A 20,208-nucleotide genomic window follows, 5' to 3' on the forward strand; every position below is an offset into this window, starting at 1 on the left:
TGTTACATCTGTGAAATAAAAGAGCAACTGACTTTATTTTAAGGGTTCCAGCATCCCACAGCCAAAAACAAATAGTGCCATCTGCCCCAGTAGAAGATAGGTATCTCTTTGAACCACTGCACAATGGTGAGAACTGAAAAACAAGCAAAGAAAAAAAAAATTCTTAAAAGAAGAGTAACACGTTCCAAATAATAAACTCATTTTTATCATACAAATAGCAATAACAAGAGAATTTGAAAATGCCCAGCCTTCACAAGTCATGACTACCTAGTTATTTAAAACCATGTATTTATACAAAGCAGAAATATTCCTTTTAGTAAACTTTACATAATAAATTATAAAAGTGACTTCTTAAAACTTAAATTATAATCAAAAAGGATGTTACCAAGATTAAAACAACTACCTGTAGTGATGTTATTGATGCACTGTGGCCCTGAAGAACAGCCAAAGGTGCACATGTTCGAAGACACCAGACTCGGATCATTTTATCACAACTTCCAGCTGCTATCATGGTATTCTCATAGTTTACAGCCATGTCTGATATTTCAGCAGCATGTCCTCTTAAAGTAGCTAATAATCTCCCATCATCTGTTGCCCAGATTTTCACAAGACAGTCATCAGAACCCTTAAAATAAGAATGAATAAACATAATTAACTCTATAACACAGATAAAGAAATCATATCTTTATGTACACAAGTTTCCCATCACTGATCTTCAGTTAAGCATCCATATAAAGTCACCCAAAGCAAGTTATAAGAAAAACTTTCTGTATGAAGTTAATAAAAATATATAAATTGCCTGCCTACTCTTCAACAGTTAAGTAAGCACAGGAAGAAACGCTGTAAAGGATACAGTGTATTCTATGAATACCTGTTATTTGCAGTACAAATAAACATTTCAATTTCACATTGCTAAAGTACAGTTTAGAACTTTTAGGCTCTATTTTTATGTTTTTTAATTCTCTGATTTTCCTTATTTATCTTATAGTTAATACTGTATTCCCAATCTCTTCCTATGTCCTCATTTTTCATTATTAAAAAGTCTTAAATATACAAAAAAAATGAAGAATATTATCACTAACCCCATATATCCATTTCCCAGATTCAAAATTTACCAACAGGTTTCAAAGGTTGCATATATTAAAATTCTTCACAACCTCCCAATCTAATTCTTTTAAGAAAGCACCACTGTATCTGATATTACTCAAAGGACCTACAAAAGCAAATGATACAGACAAGTTACCTGCTTCATAACAACAATAGATATGGTATATAAATGATCATACAGTATTAACAGAACAACCTTAAATTAGACTCTGCCAGTACTACCTAGAACACTCTCAATTAACTATAAAACCAATTCTTCCAAATGAACTTTGAAGCAAATTAAATGGGTTACCAACTAGTAAAGACTAGTAATGAAACTTAACTTTGGTAAATTATCCACATTGAAATCTGTTATTATTAATCTCAAGGTCTTCATCTATAAAACAAAGAGGTTAAATGGGATGATCTCTAAGGTTCCCTCCCCTATAAAATTTGGGGATTTATGCATTCATTTATCCATCTGCCTTGTAATTACACATGCGCCAAAACACTGATGATACAAGGATAAGATAAAGACACAGTATTCCTATCTTTATGAAGCAAACCTGAAGAGTGTAAATACAGTAACAAGTCCTAAGTGCTATACAGATAAGATCCAAACAAGGGAGCAGCCTGTTTTGCCTAAGAGGTGGAGAGGTAAGATCTGAAAAGGAAACCAGAAGCAGTGATTCTTACAGTATTATGCATGAATAGGCAAGGTAGTACAGAAGCTTAGAGCAGACTCTAAAATCAATGTCTGGGTTCATGACCTGCTACGACTACTTTCTAGATGCTTGACCTTTGGCAAGTTACACATGCTTCCTGTGCCTCAGTTTTCTTATTTGTACCTCCCTCACAGGGTTGTTGCAAAAACTATGAGTCAGTGAAGGTAGAATGCCTTGTACATGATAAAAAGCTATATATGGACAATCTATGTGCACTGCTTTTGTTGGTAGTAGTTTATTTATTCTCAGCATAAAGTCAGAGAAAACCAGTTAAGGACCATTTATGATATATCAAGAAATATGGTACAAAATGGCGATCACTTTTAAATTCAAGCAGGTGAGTACCAGGATCAGATTTACGTTTTTCAAAGATCATCCTGGCATCAGTGTGAATTAGGCTAGAAAGTAGAAAACCAGCTGGAAGTTGTTAAAATAGTGCAGGCAGGAGAGAATGAGTGATAAAACTGAGATTGTTATAGAAAAGAACGACCCGAAGAGACAACTAGAATAGCTGTTTAGAAAAATTAAAGAAATGAGGATTATATCACTGCTATCTAAGGGACATAAAGAAGCAACTATATTAGACTATGATTTCCAGAAAGCTGGTTTATCTGGCACATGGGAAGTATACTGTATATTTGTTGAATTTAACAAAAAAAAAAAAAAAAAAAATGGCCTTAAAGCATTCATTCAACTTTCAATTTCTCTAAATTCCACAAATTAAGTCAATTTATTCACCTTATATTAATTAAAGCAATATTTGGTTCTGACCTACATTCATAACAAACATTTAAAGTATGCCAATACAGGCAAAATATATTTAAAAAGTAAAATCGTATCATCTCATTATGCATCATAGTACTACTATAATTAATTTGTTCTTATATATCTGAATAAGACTTTCCTTTAGATTCTAGAGTAGAAGGTGTTTCACATATTTTTTCATGTTAACAGGAAAAAAAAAAAACAAAAAAACACAGTTTTTTTGCCAAACTTTACTGAAAGAAACAGTGGCAACCTGTGATCTAAAATCAGCATCCAGAGACTTTTTACCAATTTAAATTTAACAAAAAAACTTGCTATATTTCTATTCAGTTCATTATTTAGTAATCTCATCAAATCGATGTCACTTTATAATTTTATTCTATTTAGGCAAATAATATTGTTAAAAAAAAACCAAGAACAACAACAAAAAACCCCACTATGCACATTTTCATCTAGTGTGTATTATCCCAATTAACCTCTCTTTCCTTCCATTAAATTGCAGGAGAGAAATCTTTGATGGCCCTTTCAAGGAAATGTCTCTTCACTATTCTCTTCCATGATCCTAAAGAGTAGTGTGCTATCTCCACCCTCACCCCTGCTCACCAGAACTAGCAGAATTTCAAACAGAACTCTAAAGCATCCTGAAGCAATTTCTCGACCATGTAATCATTAATTTTTTATGGGAATGTGGAACTAAAGATGATCTGACAAATTTAGCTAAGCTATTTTAAAATGACTATCAGAGACATAAATATACTAAGTTACTGAAAACGACTGTAGAAGAGAAGAAAAATTAAATTTACTCGGAAAACATTTTTTAAAAGCACTATGAATGTATTAAAATAAAATATAAGAGGACAAAATTCTTTTTTAAAAGACCAAACTATAGAACAGAATTTTAGGGAATAGATGAACTTTCTTTCCACAAGCCTACCTCAAATGTTAGTAAGGTCAATAATAAACCAAAGAGTAGGACATTATAGTCTTTCATAAAACTGCTTAAAAAAAAGAGAGAGAGAGTTGTGGACTTTAAAATAAAAGCAATGTTATATTAATGGTGAAAGGGATGAGATCAACTACATGTGCATGCGGGCTGGCCTTAGCCAGGAGGGATACATAGGCTTCTAAGATGTATGAAGGCAAGAAAGGTATAACAGAGCAATTTTAAAGTAAACAATAAAGAATTAGATGATTCTAACCTTAGCAAGTAAAACAAATACCTGAGGATTATTTCCTAAAAGGGGGACAGGAAACAATAAATGGAAACCAGACAAGTAAGGAAGGTTTAAAAATATGAAAAAAATAAGAGCAATATGAAAAAAAGTAAAAGAAAAAGAAAAATCTGTGAGCAACAGTGAAAGTCCTGATAAAAGTAGATAGCACGATTTTAGAAAACCCGCACTAACAGATTTTTTTCAGCAAAGCTCCAAGGTCTAGGAGAAAACAAAGTAATAATTTTTTAGTAATACTGTGATGCTGCTAGGATTGTGAATTGGCAAGGTAAAAAAAAAAAAAATTAGGAGTACAAAGTATAGTGGAAATAACAAGAAATTTAGCTGAAAAAGTATTAGCTGAGAAAGATAATAAAGTATTTTTTAAATGCCTGTTAAGAAGTTTTACATTTAACCCAGTGAGTTAACTACAAAAGAACTTTAAGCATACAAGACATGGCCACTATACTATTTCAGACACAATGTTTTAAGTAATCTTTGAGCTAGCTAGGTACAAAATAAAAAATGCTTTTTTTGGAATTCATTTTTAAATCAAATTAGAATATTAAATTACTGTTTAATGCCAAGCAAACAGCAATAAATCACTTTTCAGTAATGTAAAACTCTTGTAGTGACTCTGAAAGTATGCTCATTAACATTACCACTTGTCTATGTCAAACCTAGCATATTGAAAAATTATTACAATAAAAATGTGTCGTTTTAGTTTACTTAAATCCCCAAACAAAATGTGACACCAGATTTAGTTTTTTGGGTTGTTGTTTTGTTTTGTTTTTGTTTTTTAACTGTCAAGACATCTTGTCAATGCAAAAACAAAGCCAAGGAAGCCAGATTAAAAAAAAAAAAAAAAAAAAGTACTTTTCTTCTCTCCTGAAAAAAACAAGTGTAGGTATTTGTGAAAAGGCCTGGTAAGAAAGGGTGTGACTTAAATAAACCTTAAATTTGCGTAAGCATAGGAATTTAGTTAAAAGTACCCTCTAAATCTGCTTATTCCACCACCTAAAGAAGCCATGAACACAACGATAAAAGCCTGTGCCTTTAAGACAATCAACATGCTCCTTAACTTAGGACAGAGAAAGAAAACTGAATAGAACACTTACTCCAGAATCATTATTTCTTTTAATACTTTAAAGGAGACGATGAAGATAGTGGCACCAATGACCTTTTTTCCCAGCATATAACTAGATCTAACACTGTGGGTAATTTCTTTTATTCATTCATTTATTCATTCATTCTATCCCCTCCCCCACCAAAAAAGGTTCCTATTTGTAAACTGCAAAATTTCTTAAAAATAATGTTTGTTTGAGGCAAAATTCAGATAAATAAAAATACTGACATTCTCCAGATAAAGCACAGTCAATGTCTAGTACACATCTGGCTTTGGTTAAGTCTGATACAGAAAAGTTCCACAGGTCTCTGTGACATGGCATTCTACTTTGTAATATACTTGGGTATTAAAAAGTCTCCTTAAACATTTAAAAAAAAAAAAAAAGTGTCCTACCTATTTATATGAAAACATCATGAAATAACTTCAGACACAGGCCTTTGAACCACTTAAATTTTATGTAGAGACTAAAGCAGAACCTGAAGTCTATATCCCCAAAATTTTAGTTTCTGGAAGGCAAATTTTAAAGTTTTTAATTAAACTAAAAGCGAGAAGATTAGAAGTGATAAAACTATGTGAACTGTTCAATAAAAAATACAGGATGGAGCAGTAAATGACAAAAAAAAATCGTTGGCTTCGCAAGCAGAAAACTGCACACATTTGGAAACAGTTACAGCAGGTTACTTCTGCTCAGATGGCCTTAAAATTAAAAAGTAGATCACTAAACCTTTCCCTGTTAAGAGAAGCACCTATCATAAAGACCAGCCAAAGATTACCACTTTGACACGAAGACAGAAGAAATTACGTAATTTCTAAACTTACATCTTGGAGAATTTGGCATTCCTTGACAGAAGCAACAAAGAAAATTCTAATTTCTCTTGCTACTACTACTACACAGCTTTATACATTAGATTTCACCTCTTGGTGTCATTGGAACAAAGGAAATTAAATGTTTAAAATGCTATATATTCTACAATGTCATTTTCTTATCCAAGCTAAAAAGTACCCTGGTCTTCAGGAAGCTAAAAATTGCTTAAATTTTAAATATATTTCAATTTTTTTTAAGAAAAGACCATTGGTTTCCTTTCTGTCCAGTCACTCTTTCAGACCTGTTTCATTTCTCTTATAAAATACACTAAACTTCAGTGTCAACCATCTCTACACAGGCTCAATTTTCTTACTCCCTGTCCACCAATGTCTAACCTTGTATCAGTCTAATCATCACTTGCTCTGACCCTGATTCCCAGGATGCCAAGTACCATTATGAAAAAGAAGATAAGCATACTAAATCTCCAACTGAAAATTCATGAATCCACTATTTATTAGGGAGGCAAAGGCTAATCAATCATCTTTTTTTTTTACTCCTAACTGGTCTCTATTCATCACTCTTTTCCTATTACCAGGCTTTATCACTCATGTCTAGAACCCAGTCCTATTTCCCAAACAAGACTAATAGAGGATAAAATATTTCACATTGACAAGTAGCACCTTTTCTTTATCGTGAACCTAATTAACTATCTTTCTAGTCAAAATAAGCTGCTCTTTATCCCATCTTCATCTATTTATTCATCTATCCTCCTTAAAAACCACTGTGTATCGATGATCTCCTCTAATCTTTAAGTCTGCTTTCCTACTTCCTTCCCCTTGACCCAATTTTTTCACAAATTTGTCTTCCTATAAATTACCATCTCTAGCTCTCTCCCTTCCATTATTAACAAAATTACTGAATATTCACCATTGTTCCTACGCTACCTCTCCTGCACTTTGAAAAAATAATTTTGAATTTCAAACTTAGTTTTTAAGAATAGCACCAATGTCTTCCATATCTCCATTACCCAGATTCATCAACTATTAACAATTCACTACATTTGCTCCATCATCACCTTTCTTCCCTTCCTAGCTCTCCATATAAACACACACCACACACAGACTCACTCACTCACTCACTCACTACCATTAGTCTTTTTCTATACCACTTAAGAGCAGGCTGCAGACTTGATGGCCCATCGCTTCTAAATATCCCAGGGTGTGCATATTTCTCTAAAACAAGAACACTCACCTACGTAATTTGGGAGATCAATATTGATAAAACTGCTATCAATCCTCAAGCCTTATTCAAATTTTGTCAACTATCCTGAAAAATGTTCTCTTTTCCTTTTGCCAGGATCCCATAGAGCAAACACATTACATTTTAGTAGACTGTCTCTTCTGTCTTTCTCAATCTTGAATACTTCCTCAGGCTTTCTGTGTGTTTCATGTCCTCAGAAATTTATAAACAATACAGACCTTACATTCTGTAGGATGATCAGTAAACTAATTTTCTTCATGACCAGACCCAGGTCATATTGACTTGGTATCCTACAGACAGGATGTTGTGTTTTCCTCAGCACACCACTTCAGAGGACACACATGTCAAGCCATCCCACCATTTGTAAAGTTAACTTTGTCATGTTAACGTTTCCAAGGTTTCTACCCTGTAAAGTTGCAGTTTTTCCCCTTTTAATTGATTAGTATCTTTAATTAAGGAGTATGCTGTGGGAACATACTGAAAAATTATGCCAAGATCTTCAAACCAAGATCCTCTACCACTGCTAGCTTTCAAAGATGACATGCAAATGAATCAACCATCAGTATGATGGTTGCTAAACCATCCTTCTTTCTAAATTATTAGTTGGCATTCTGCTGTAAAGAAGAATTTTTCTTTCTCTCTCACTTATTCATTTACTTATTTAAAGCAGTATACACTCATGTATTTCTATTTTAGCCAGTGGTAATAAAACAGTCAAGTTCTCTGTTCTCACAGAGTTTAGTAAAAGATACAATAAAAACACCTAAAAAATAAGAATTTCAAAGAATAAATTATAGAAAAAATAGTGATGAGGGAGATAATGATGGAGTATGGGGAGGGAAGGTAAGCAGGTAAGAAAGAATCTCTAAGAAAGTGGTATCTGAACAGAGAACTGCTGATAAAGGAATCAGCCAAAGAAATATTTTGGAGAAGACAATTCCAGGCAAAGGGAATATATAGCTCATACAAAAAGTCTCTTAAGTCACAAATGGGTTCCGCAAGTTTGAAGTACAGTAAAAGACCAGTGTAAATGAAGCACAAAAGGGAATCTGTCCTATAGACATTCGCATATATCTCCCCTAATAGAGTCTAAGTTTCTTGCAAAAAAAAGACATATGTCAAGCTTTTTGGAGTATAAGTCTATATTGTCTCTTCAATTTTTCAATTTCTAATCCCCCCTCAGTGCATTGCAATCTCACTCTAAAATAAAATGCTTTTTTTTCCTTCTTTTTTTTGGTTAAGGTCATTAACGGCCTTGCCAAATCCCAAAGATGTCTTAGTTCTAATTTTACTTTAGGTCACCATCTCTCACAATATACTAATCCTTTGGCTTTTAAGACACTTCTTAACGCCTGGCTGCTGTGGTTCAGTGGATTGAGCGTCGGCCTGCAAACCAAGTGCCGCTGGTTCGATTCCCAGGCAGCGCACATAACTAGGTTGCCCCTCAGGTCCCCAGTTGGGGGCGCAAGTGAGAGACAACCACACAGTGATGTTTCTCTCCTTCTCTTTCTCCTTTCCCCCTCTCTAAAAAGTAAATAAACAAACAAGCAAACAAACAAATTAATTAATTTAAAAAAAAAAAGACACCACTTCTTTTTTATTTTTCTCTAGCCTCTTAGGCAGCTCTTTCTCAGTCTCAGTTATTGATTCCTCTCTTTGTCTTTGGGCTACTTTAAAGGGTTAAGTTTTAGCCTTCTTGTTCCATACATATAAGGTAATATAGTCAATTTCCATAACCAATCATTCCTAAACTGACTCTTCTAGCCTAGATCTCTCCTCTGAGCTCCCACTGTCTTTTGAATATTTCTGTTTGGCTAGCCGCATGAATATCTCAAATTCAACAAGTCCCACCCTCACAAACTTCTCCAGTTAAATCCCTACACCACAGTGACAAGATTTTCTAACCACACAAGTTAAAAACATATCATCCTATAATGTTCTCTGTTAAATCATCCCTACATTCAAATGAAATCTCTTAAATCCTAGAGATTCTATTTTTAATCTGTTAATTCCATCCTTACTTCCACCACTGTGGCTCTGTTCAAATCCTGATGATTTCTTTCACGGATCACTGCCAGAACCAATTTCTCTGTATACAGACTGTTTCAATCCATCCTCTTTAATAACGCTGAAGTGGTCATTAGAAAGAGAAATTCTACTCACTTTTCTGTCTAAATCTGTCATTTTCTCTCCATTGTCTTAGGAAAGAAACCCAATCCTTCATGTTGCAAAAAGACACTGATGATTTTGTCCGCCATCAATATCCCTAGCTCCTGCTTAACAATAATTCATATTTATTATTTGTCATATTCAATAATACACAATTGCATCTTTCACTCTCCCAAAGTTTATAAATACTTTTCACTAAGTCTGCAATGTCTACCTCAACTCAGCTGAGGTGTCATTTCTCTAGTAAGTTGCCCTTACCATCTCCTAATAAACAATGGATTAGATACCTCTCTCCTGTGATAGATACCACAGTATCTTGTGCAGCCTCTATCTTATCACATTATATATCAATATTGTCCGTTGACCATATGTAAACTCTCCAAGGACATATATTATGCTTTCATTTCTATATCCTAAATGTTTCAGAACAGTGTCTGGATCCTAAAAGACTGAAGTTTGTTAAAAGAATGCATAACCTCGTAGTCTTTATTATAACTCATTGCATCATAAAAATATTTTATGCTCTTTTGCATTAATTTGGAAAAAAAAAAAGGCACATTCTGGTTTTGGAAATAGGGGAGGGGAATGACCTTTTTATATGGTCCTCAACGTATTTTTGTATTTTGAGTGAGTGGGTTACTACTGAGAGAATTTATTAACTCTAGTATATGTTTCTTTAGTAAATATTATTTGAGGAAGTGATTCTGAAACCAAGTAAAAATAATTTTAAAACTAAGAGAGAGAATTAGAAATAAGTTTGACTTGGTAATTATGCTATCTCTCTCCCTGGGTTCTTCTCATTAATCTACTGGGAAACATCCATTATTAAAATATTCTAGTACAAAATACTGGTAAATTTTCCTAATATAGAATTTCACTTATCAATTACAATGATTTCAGTTTAAATTTTGTATAGCACTCATAATAAAGATTTTAGCTAAGTAAAAAAATAAAAATAGATAAAATTTATTTAAATCTATCTATAAAATTAATACCAGCAGGTAAAACTTAATGCCTTCTCATTGTATATCTTGTTCTACACTAGTTATATGCATTATATCATATAATGCCACAAAACTGTGGGTTGGGACTATTATCTATTCTCCCACTTTTTTTTGAAATAAGAGACACTGTGATTAAAGCGGTGAGGTCATCTATCCAAGCCACACTGCTAGGAAGTGGTAAAATTTTGAGCCTTCTAATGCCAACCTGATGCTCTTAACCACAGTGCTATCTGAACTGCTTCTAGCTTTTCCTACTCAGAAAAGATTCAAGAGAATTAGTCCCTTGGAAAAAGCTTTCAAATATATCTACACAAAAACCTTAGTAACAAATGTGCAAGGTCTTAAGATACCAAATACATGAATAGGAAATACTGGTTGGTCTTTCATGATCTACTATCATTTTGAAAGTCTTATTATTTCAGCTTTCAAAACTGATTTTCAAAGCACTGGTCAGTGGCTAGTATGTTCCCAGTGGAATGAGGGAACACCCAACAGTCATCCGACTTTAAAGTATTATGGAACAGTGAAAACATGTTTACCCTACCTGGCACTCGAGGAAATAATCATAAAAATACAAGAAAAGTAACAGTACTCTCATATCTTTGCATTTCTATTCACAAAGAAACATTTTGGAATCTGTAACAGCAAATCACCAATAAAAAATTACAGCCAAGACTTTGGCACTTAGCCAATTATATCACATATGTAAAACATCAACATTTTTGACTCTTGGTGAGACCATATAAAATAATACAGTGATAACTTTTCCCCTTTATTTATACATCTTCAACAAAGGAAAATAATCTGAAAGCAGCTCCCTCTTCATATATCGTTCCTGTTCCCCAAATCAAATGCTCTTAAAAGTTAGGACTTATACATTTAGAACAGGGGCTGCAAATTTTTTCTATACCGGGCCACATAGTAATTATCTTAGGCTTTGCAGTCGTAACTACTCAGTTCAGCTATTGTAGTGCAAAAGCAACCATAGACAATACATAAACAACTGAGTATGTGTGTTTGAATAGAATTCTATTTCCAAAACAGGTGGCAAGCTAGTTTTGACTCATTATAGTAGTTTGCTAACAGCTTGGTTCAGAGTGGGGCTCTTCTAACTCGATACCTACCACTCTAACTAAACTTATGAGAGAGCAAAAGAATTATTATTTACTCCATTTTCTCTAAAAAAATATTCTAGTTATGGACCTAGTTCAAATCAAAACACACACAATGCTTCAAAAGTACACCAACCAAATATATACCATCCCCTGTTGTCTTTAAAGAAAGAATTCCCACAAGGTACTTTCCAAAGATTAAAAATTAAGAAGTTATATATTTTTTATAATCTCAATGCAATGGCATAACTTTATATTCACCAAAACGAGGTACAAACACAATGTAATGCTTCTTTCTCATTATTTCAGTTTATTATTATTTTTTAGAGAATTCTTTTAAACATGAGAAATTATAATTTACTTTGTTTTGGGAACTGAATTTAAAAACCAGTATACTAAACTTAAAGCTAAATGTAATTTTCCATTACTATTTGAGAGTAAATTATTGTTGCAGGTATGTCAAAGACTTTATCAAATAGATACACCTGTTCTTCATTATGAAAATAACCTCTGTCAGAAAAAAAATTTTAATTTCACTTTTATGTTGCTTCATAGAGAACAATGAAGGAAAAAACAAAGGTACAAGGAGAGAATACTAAGATAGGAAAAATGACTTACAAATGCCAGAGGGGATTAGAACCAGAGAAAAGATATGTATAAAGATCATTCCTACATCTTACTGTTTAGCTGTTTTATAGATGACTGAGTATGCAAGTAGAGATGTAGATAAAAATAAATCTGTTTATAAGCATGTTTACTTAAAAGAGGAATCTATAATTGTCTCAACTGTGTAAAATTCACAGCTGCTCTCTTCTCAAAAAGATAGGAATTTCCATTTTAACTCTATTTGCTATTTTCTTAATGTCAAAACAAATTAAGAACCTTGTGAATAAATGCACTACCTTCAATGCACAGAGTAGTATTTAATTATAAGTACAACCATATTAGTGCAGTAAATATTACCCTTAATGAATGTAATAGTTAAGGTGCCTAAAAATAAATATTTCCAAAAGTCATTTTCTCGCTTAAACCTAAAAAGCTGTGCTTTTCTCCATTTAACAAAAAGGAAACAATAAATAAAACCCAAAGAGCCTCTCAGAATATAATGTCATATATATTAAAGACTGAGGTGTTAAAAAGAAAAGGTAATATGCAAAGCATGTTAGATATGTTCAGAATTTTTTCTATTACTGTTTTAAAGGGAAATTCCTCATACATTAGCAAGTAGCTTTCTACAAATAATTTAAAAACACATTTAGTAATCTCTTCTAATATGCTCAGCACACTTTGAAAATGACTTTGGTTTAGAATTATAATTATTATATGACATTTTACAGAATTCCAAACTGCATATTTGTTGAATTAACACATATCCATGATGTAGAACTATAATGTAGCTATGACTATGGTATAATATGCCTTTCAGGAATTTTCCAAACTTGGATAAAGTCCAGCCTTGAGTAAAATCTTCTGTTAATAAGCTAACTTACCTGAATTTCCAGTTTTTCATTAAAAAAAAAAGACAAAGGTTTTATCTGAAATTCAATTATAAGCAATGTTTCTTCAATTCCACATATGAATTAAGGTATTTTAAAAATTACTTACAGTAAATATCCGTCTGCCAGTTCTATCAAAAGTTACACAGTACACAGACGACAAGTGTCCAAGAATTCGTTTATGCATTTTCATGTGCTGATATACTGCAGTTGGAACAAGTCGCTCAAGCCTGTATTTCCCATTTAGCCTCCTTGAAAACAAAGTATCCGCTACCAAGAAAAAGGGAAGAAATATGTAAAATTCAGAAATTATTTTTCAAATTATCATCTTTTAAGAATTCACATATTCTAACTCCTCATATGTTGGTAAAAATAATAAAAAGATGCTTGCTAATGCACATGGCTCCTAGTTAAAAAGGCTACAAAAAAAGTCAACAAAAACAGATTATTTTACCTGTAATATACTGAGTTATCCTCATTTTATAAATAAGCAAATTCAGTTAAATGACCTGTCTAAAGCCACAAATAAAGAATGAAACTAGGGCTTAAATTCAGACTTCTTCACTCTCTGGCTAGTGCGCCTTAAAAACCAAAACCATTTCATGTGATACTATTTTTTTTTAAAGGCCCCTATGAAATAATTTTCTTATAAAAGTAGTTAAACTTGATCCAGTAGTCTTTAGTTTTCTTCATCCAGATATTCATGAACACTTGAAATCTGACATGCCAAATGATGCTTTAAAAAAATTTGCAAAAAATGAAAACAAAGAAATCATTCATTGCATTATTTTAAAAAATAAAAATTAAATTGGGGATCTTGCCAAACAACTGTATAATGATCCCTTCTCCAAAACCTATTTGCTTTCTTTTCTCAACTCATCCATTTTAACCATGTTTCAAGGTATTACTGAAATTTATCTTTTATCCCAAAAGTCTGATGTACTGAACTCTAGCACAGAATGCTCTCTTCCATCTAAATTATGACTATACTTATCTTCTATAGATAATTATGGACAAACATAAACATATGCTGAGCGATAAGCAGGCACATTATTCACCTATAGATTATCTTTTAATAAAGGCCTTTTCTCTGTGACTGTCATCTAGTAAGCACTAGATGGATAGTATGCACTATAGCTTCTGACCTGAATTTAATCCCTAAGATAATTAAATATGTATACAAAACACTATTTAACCTAGATTTAAGGCCTAGCAATTATGTCTTAAAATTGCTGAAATACAAATATCTCAACTATATAGTACAGATAGTCAGTACTGATTATTTTATCCACATATAAAAAGTGTTCGTATATTAAAAATGTTTGTATATTTGAAAACAAATAAGATAAAATAAAATAAAATAAAATCTTGGGGAATGGTGGGGAGATATGTAGAAGAATGTTTTGCAAGTTCTAAAGCAGTAATATTTCAAGAAATAATTAATTATACATATTTGTTCTTTTACTACATCAATCATTTTATATTCTAATAGAGTATCTCTCCCGCTGTTACCATAGAAGTTCTATGCAATAATCTATTTCAACATCTAAAAATACCCAAAAGATTTGCTTTAACAATTGTGAATTAGCATACTTAGGCTTAAGCTGATTATACAATAAGTTAACAGTGATTCAGTTTCTAATAAGCCCTAATACATTTTTCCTAATGCATAGAAATGGCCTGGTAAAAAATATACTCCAGTGCTTTGGCTCCAAGCTCATTTAAAGCAGGAATGCACAAAAACAGCCATCAATTGTTCTGCCAAATGAGAAAGCAAATGAACTTATCCAAGCATAAGAATCAGTAACATTTCAGGCTTACCTATCTGTTCTATAAGAAAATAAGTGATGACATATAACACAACTGTTGACAGTGTTACCAAGACGTAGTTTAATTCCCTCCGTCCAAAACTTAACAGAATTCTCAAAATGTCAGATTTTACTAAAATATTTAACATTGTCAGAATTTTTTAAAATGAATTTGTTATAAAGACCATTTGCAAAATCAGGGTTGATAAAAGTATTTCCTAAGCAAAAAATATGTTCCTTAAGTAAAGAGAAAAAAAATGTTACTGCTCTTAAACACAGTTTTTACTAAACCTTTATACAAACTGCAATTAAATCTCCACTTTAATTTTGAGAGTCAACTGGAAACAAAAAGAAAACCCTTTCAAAAAGTTACTTTACAGTCAACTTTTCAAGTAACACTTTCCAGAAACAACATTAAGTGCAATATATTTATAGTTAAAACTATATTCCACACTACCCTTTGTTATGCTTCACTAACAAATAAGTACTGAATATCCATACTTTGTATCCTAAGGGAGAAGGTGCGTAGCCAAGACCTTGCTGTCAAATTACAAACCTGTGCATCAGTATTAAAAGATACGGCCTGTAGAGAGTGCAGTATGTAGACATCCCAGGTAATAAGTTGGTAATTCAAACTTGATACTGGGAGTTAGAAAAGAAGACGACAGTTCGATAGTTAAAAGTTCAACTCGGAGAGGCTGAATATATATATAAGTCCTGACCAGATGGAACAGGTAGAGAATTTCTACAAAGGTAGAGAGGAGGACGTTCTAGAACGCCCACCAAGTAAATTCATGTTTTATTTCACTATACCATTTTGATATGTCTATCTCCCTTACTGGATATCTTAGGTACCTTAAAAACAGAAATTGTCAAATATTCCCTACAACTGAGTGTAGAGCCTTTTAAATAAAACATATAAATGAATCTTAATAAGATATACAAAATGGTTCAATTTAATTTATAGTTTTCTGGCAGAAAGGCAAATGGCAATTATTCACTTTCTAAAGAAATTGTTAGACTAATTGGATTTGAGTAAAAAAGGAATGTCTCTTGGATTATAGGAACTCCTTAAATTTTATTAAACTAGAACATCAATTTTCTAAATGAGCATAGTTAAACAGATATAAGGTCACAAAGGAATAAGTTCTTTATATGACATTGTAATAGTTAACCTTAAATCAAGTAGCATATATGACTTTGGTTTGAAAGTACATTTATTTTCATAAGTATGGTGATGGGAAATATTCTTAAATTAAACCTGCCAAAGAAAACCTCTATCTTCTTCACTTGGCAAATTCTTTCTTACCCTCCAGGGCCAGTTAAAAATGTAACCTCCTCCAGCAAGACTGTAGTGATTTACAAAAGCAACCGAACTGGTTGCCATGCAACATTACCCCTCTGTTCAAAACTACACGCTCTTTGTTTTATTCAGAGTAACAACAAATTCCTTATACATCAGTCTACTAAGACCCTGCATAATCTTGTCTACCATCACCTCTCTGACCTTACCTGTTCCCCCACCTCCACCCCATTTGGTCTGCTCCAGCCACTCTAATCTGCCCCATTTTTCCAACACATCAGCCATGTTCCTAATTTAGTCTTTGCATTGGCTGCTCCCTCTGATTAGAATACCACCACCACCCCCAACATATGGCTAATTTCTTGACTGCCTTCAAGTCTTTCTTCATGTCTGTCAACAAGGCCTAACCTGGTCAGCTCACAGAAATCTGTAACCCATCCCCTACCACCACCACCCATAACTCCTAATCTACCTTTATGCAGCTGTATATTTGGTCTTTTTCTATCATTTATCACCTGATGCTATACACTTACTTGTTTATTATGTTCACTATTTATTTCCTGCCTCACCCACAACACAGTAAGTTCGATATTGACAGGATTTCTGTTTTGTTTGCTCTTTGATTAGCCTAAGAACTGACAGTGGTGGCTGGGAGTTAGTAGATGATCAATATCTATTTAGTGAATTTAATGCATGAATTAAATGTTAATAAAACAATTAGGTTTAAGGAAAAAAAAAAAATGAAGGATTTCTTTATCTTTATCATCCAGATTACAGATGCAAAATATCTCTAAGTAGTTTTTCATTTCAAATGTCCTGCTAAATGGATTTAATTTGGAGGGAAAGGTTCGTTCGGCAGCCGTCCGTCTCGAGAGACGATGGTGTAGCTTCTTAAGAGTCTATCTGCACCGCCGAGAATGGCTGTGCAGTCCGACTCGGGAGTGACACGGTATCTGTCTCCTCCCGTGTTGAATCGACATCTTGCGATGACGCTGGAGTGTCCTCTCCAGTGAAGCTGAAGCTACAGAGCCCGGGCAGGGTGATATGGAGGGTCTGCTGTTGCCCATGCAGCAGACCCCCCCTCTCTTCGCAGCTGAAGGGTCCAAGGGAAAGACGGAGTCAATACAGCTTGGCTTCAGGACAGCTTGGCTTCAGGTGCGCCGCAGGAGTTGCCGGTGTTGACTACAACATCAAACCGCCTTAGGGACTCCGGCTCCGGGTTTTCTGTCGGGGTTTACTCCCTTAGCCTTTCCCCTGAAGAGGTATGACGCAAGGCAGCGGAGGTTTTTTTTTTGGAGTCAGAGTTTTCCTTCTCTGATGTGCCCTGACTGGAAGATCGAACCAGCGACACTTAGCTCGCAGGCCGACGCTCAATCCACTGAGCCAAACCAGCCAGGGACGAGGGAAAGGTAAAGTAAACATATTTATTCAATTTTCTGAGTAAACAGGCCAGTAAGTGAAATAAACATTCCAGAAATCACTGTTATCCACTTGAAATATCAATCTCTTTAAACTCTGAAGAGACGGAGCAAAATGATGACATGTCATTTGTAGCAAATCATTCAGAAGTCTTTGAAGCAAAGTATGTGCACAAGTATACAGAACTAATTACTAGAGATAAACAAAAGGCCCATGATTTCTTCATGTTTGATATAACCGTGTACACATCTAACCAGTATATTCTTATCTATTACTTCTCAAAATACTAAGTTAAATCAAATTTTATCACAGCTAGTTTATTTTTGAAGAATTGATTTATTTCTCTAAACATAATACTAATGCACAAAGTAAAAAAATAAAAAGAAAGAAAAAAGAAAAAAAAAAGGAAAATCTATAATTCTATGACCTAAAGCATTCACTCGTAAAATTTTGCAAAGGTTTCCCTCATAAATAGCATTTTAACAGCTACGCTATTTTCCTTAATGAAATAGATCAAGGTTTTAAGTTCAAAATTTGACTTTGGTTTACGTCAAGCAAGGTTCTCTCAACTTTAAATCTCCAATTAGATTTCTAGGAACATTTTCCACAATTCATATTACTTTCATATTATGCTTTATTTTTTTTGCCATCTCACAATTTAAAATTCTACAGTCAATTCTATCAATATTTTCCCTTTCGTTTATAATTTTTTTACAGCTTTACTATGAAGAGTACAATAAATACCCATTTATACACTTTTTTTACATTTTTTGTGGTTTAAATTTCTAATTCCTTAATATAACTAAAGTTTTAGTATATATTATGAGGTGAGTTTAAAAATTTAGAGAAAAGAATTTTCTCCCCTAAACGATCAATCATTTATTTGATCCAGCCTTCCCTATTCCATTAAGTTGTGGATTCCATTAAATCATCCTATATATATTAAGTATATTTTACTGATTATGCTGTTATAGTTGTCCCAATTTTTCAATGTTTGCCCCCTCTGCCCAGCGCTCTCCTTCCCTCCAGCAATCCCCCCACTTAGTCCATGTGTTATGTAAGTTCTTTGCCTTCTCCCTTTCCTATACTATTCTTAACATCCCCCTGTCTATTTAGTTCCTACCAATTATGCTTCTTAATCCCTGCATCATTTCTCCCATTCTTCCCCTTCCCCCTACCAGCTGATAACCCTCCAAATGATACCCACACCTATGATTCTATTCCTGTTCTGGTTGTTTGCTTAGTTTTTGTGTTTTAGATTCAGTTGTTGATAGTTGTGAGTCTGTCGTCATTTTACTGTTCATAGTATTAACCTTCTTTTCTTTTTAAATAAGTCCCTTTAACGTTTCATATAATAAGGGTTTGGTGATGATGAATTCCTTTAGCTTTTCCTTGTCTGCCCTTCCATTCTAAATGATAGCTTTGCTGGCCAGAGTAACCTTGGTTGTAGGTTCTTGCTTTTCATTACTTTGAATACTTCTTGCCAGCCCCTTCCTGCCTATAAACTTTCTTTTGAGAAATCAGCTGACACTCTTATGGGAACTCCTTTGTAGGTAACTCTCCGCTTTTCTCTTGCTGCTTTTAAGATTCTCTCTTTAGCTCTAGCCTTTGATATTTTAATTACGATGTGTCTTGGTTATGGTCCTTTTGGGCCCAACTTGTTGTGGGACTCTGTGTTTCCTGGACTTGTATGTCTATTTCCTTCACCAAATCAGGAGAGTTTTCTTTCATTATTTTTTTAAATAAGTTTTCAATTTCTTGCTCTTCCTCTTCTCCTTTGGCATCCCTATGATTCGGATACGGGTACATTTAAAGTTGTCCCAGAGGTTCCTAAGCCTCTTTCACTTTTTTTTTTTTTGTATTCTTGCTTCTTTCTGTTCTGGGTCAGTGTTTATTTCTTCCTTTTGTTCCAAATCATTGATTTAAATCCCTGCCTTCCTTCCCATCACTGTTGGTTCCCTGTTAATTTTTCTGTTTCACGTTGTGCAACCTTCATTTCTTCTTTTTTTGTTTTTGCCATACTCTTTGAGTTCTCTGAGCATTCTTATCACCCATGTTTTGACCTCTGCATCTGTCAGGTTGGCTATCTCCATTTCATTTAGTTATTTTCCTGGGGTTTTGTTCTGTTCTTTCATTTGGGCCACATTTCTTTGCCTCCTCAATTTGGCAGCCACCCTGTGTTTATTTCTGTGTATTAAGCAGAGCTGCTTTTACTCTCTGTCTTAGTAGCATAGGCAAGGCACCTGTAAATTGTGTGTGGAGGAGCATTAGGTAATTGCCAGGGCAGGGTAACCTACTTCACTGCTTTGTGCCTCTTTATGGTGGGGGACTCACAGAGAGGGTACAATGCCACTGCCTGGCTTCTGGAGGTGTGCCTGGCACTCAACCTATTTCCAGTCACTTCACCCACTTCCTATATGTGTTTGACGCCTTACCAGTTGCTACCCTGGGGTTTGCATACATTCTAAGACCACATGGGCCCTTTAAGCAGCAAATATCCGGAAGTTTCTTCCATCGTCCCAACCCCCCCTGGTTTTTACAGCCAGAGGTAATGTAGGCTTATATTCCAGGTGCTGGAACCCTGGGCTATGTGGTATGCCCTGGGGCTGGGATGACTCACTCCCAGGGTATCCCTCCCAATTTTTATCTACCACACATGAATGTGGGACCACCCATTCTGCCTCCACGGCTTGTCTGAGCTATACCGCCTCTCTATCCCACCTTCACAACTCTGCCCCTCCTACCCATCTGGATGAATGTGGCTTCTTTAAATCCTTGGTTGTCTGACTTCCATATAGCTCAATTTCCTGACAGTTCCGGTTATTTATTTTTGAGATCTGGTTGTAATTCTTTCTATGGTTGCACAAGGAGGCAAGGCATGTCTACCTATGCCTCCATCTTAACCAGAAGTCCTTTATA

General features: G+C 34.1%; 1 protein-coding gene across 1 annotated transcript in view; it reads right to left on the reverse strand.

Annotated features, from left to right (window-relative positions):
• PHIP (PHIP subunit of CUL4-Ring ligase complex) overlaps window positions 1-20,208 on the reverse strand; it is a 135,957-nt gene that overhangs the window by 82,586 nt on the left and 33,163 nt on the right. The window contains exons 7-9 of the mRNA XM_090282685.1: window positions 12,869-13,029; window positions 404-625; window positions 33-133 (exon numbers count right to left, since the gene is read on the reverse strand). Coding sequence (XP_090138811.1) covers window positions 33-133; window positions 404-625; window positions 12,869-13,029 — 484 coding nt within the window. The remainder of the gene's footprint in view (window positions 1-32; window positions 134-403; window positions 626-12,868; window positions 13,030-20,208) is intronic.

The sequence above is a fragment of the Furipterus horrens genome, unplaced genomic scaffold, assembly GCF_987537825.1.
Source record: "Furipterus horrens unplaced genomic scaffold, mFurHor1.1.pri manual_scaffold_6, whole genome shotgun sequence".
Classification (NCBI taxonomy): domain Eukaryota; kingdom Metazoa; phylum Chordata; class Mammalia; order Chiroptera; family Furipteridae; genus Furipterus; species Furipterus horrens.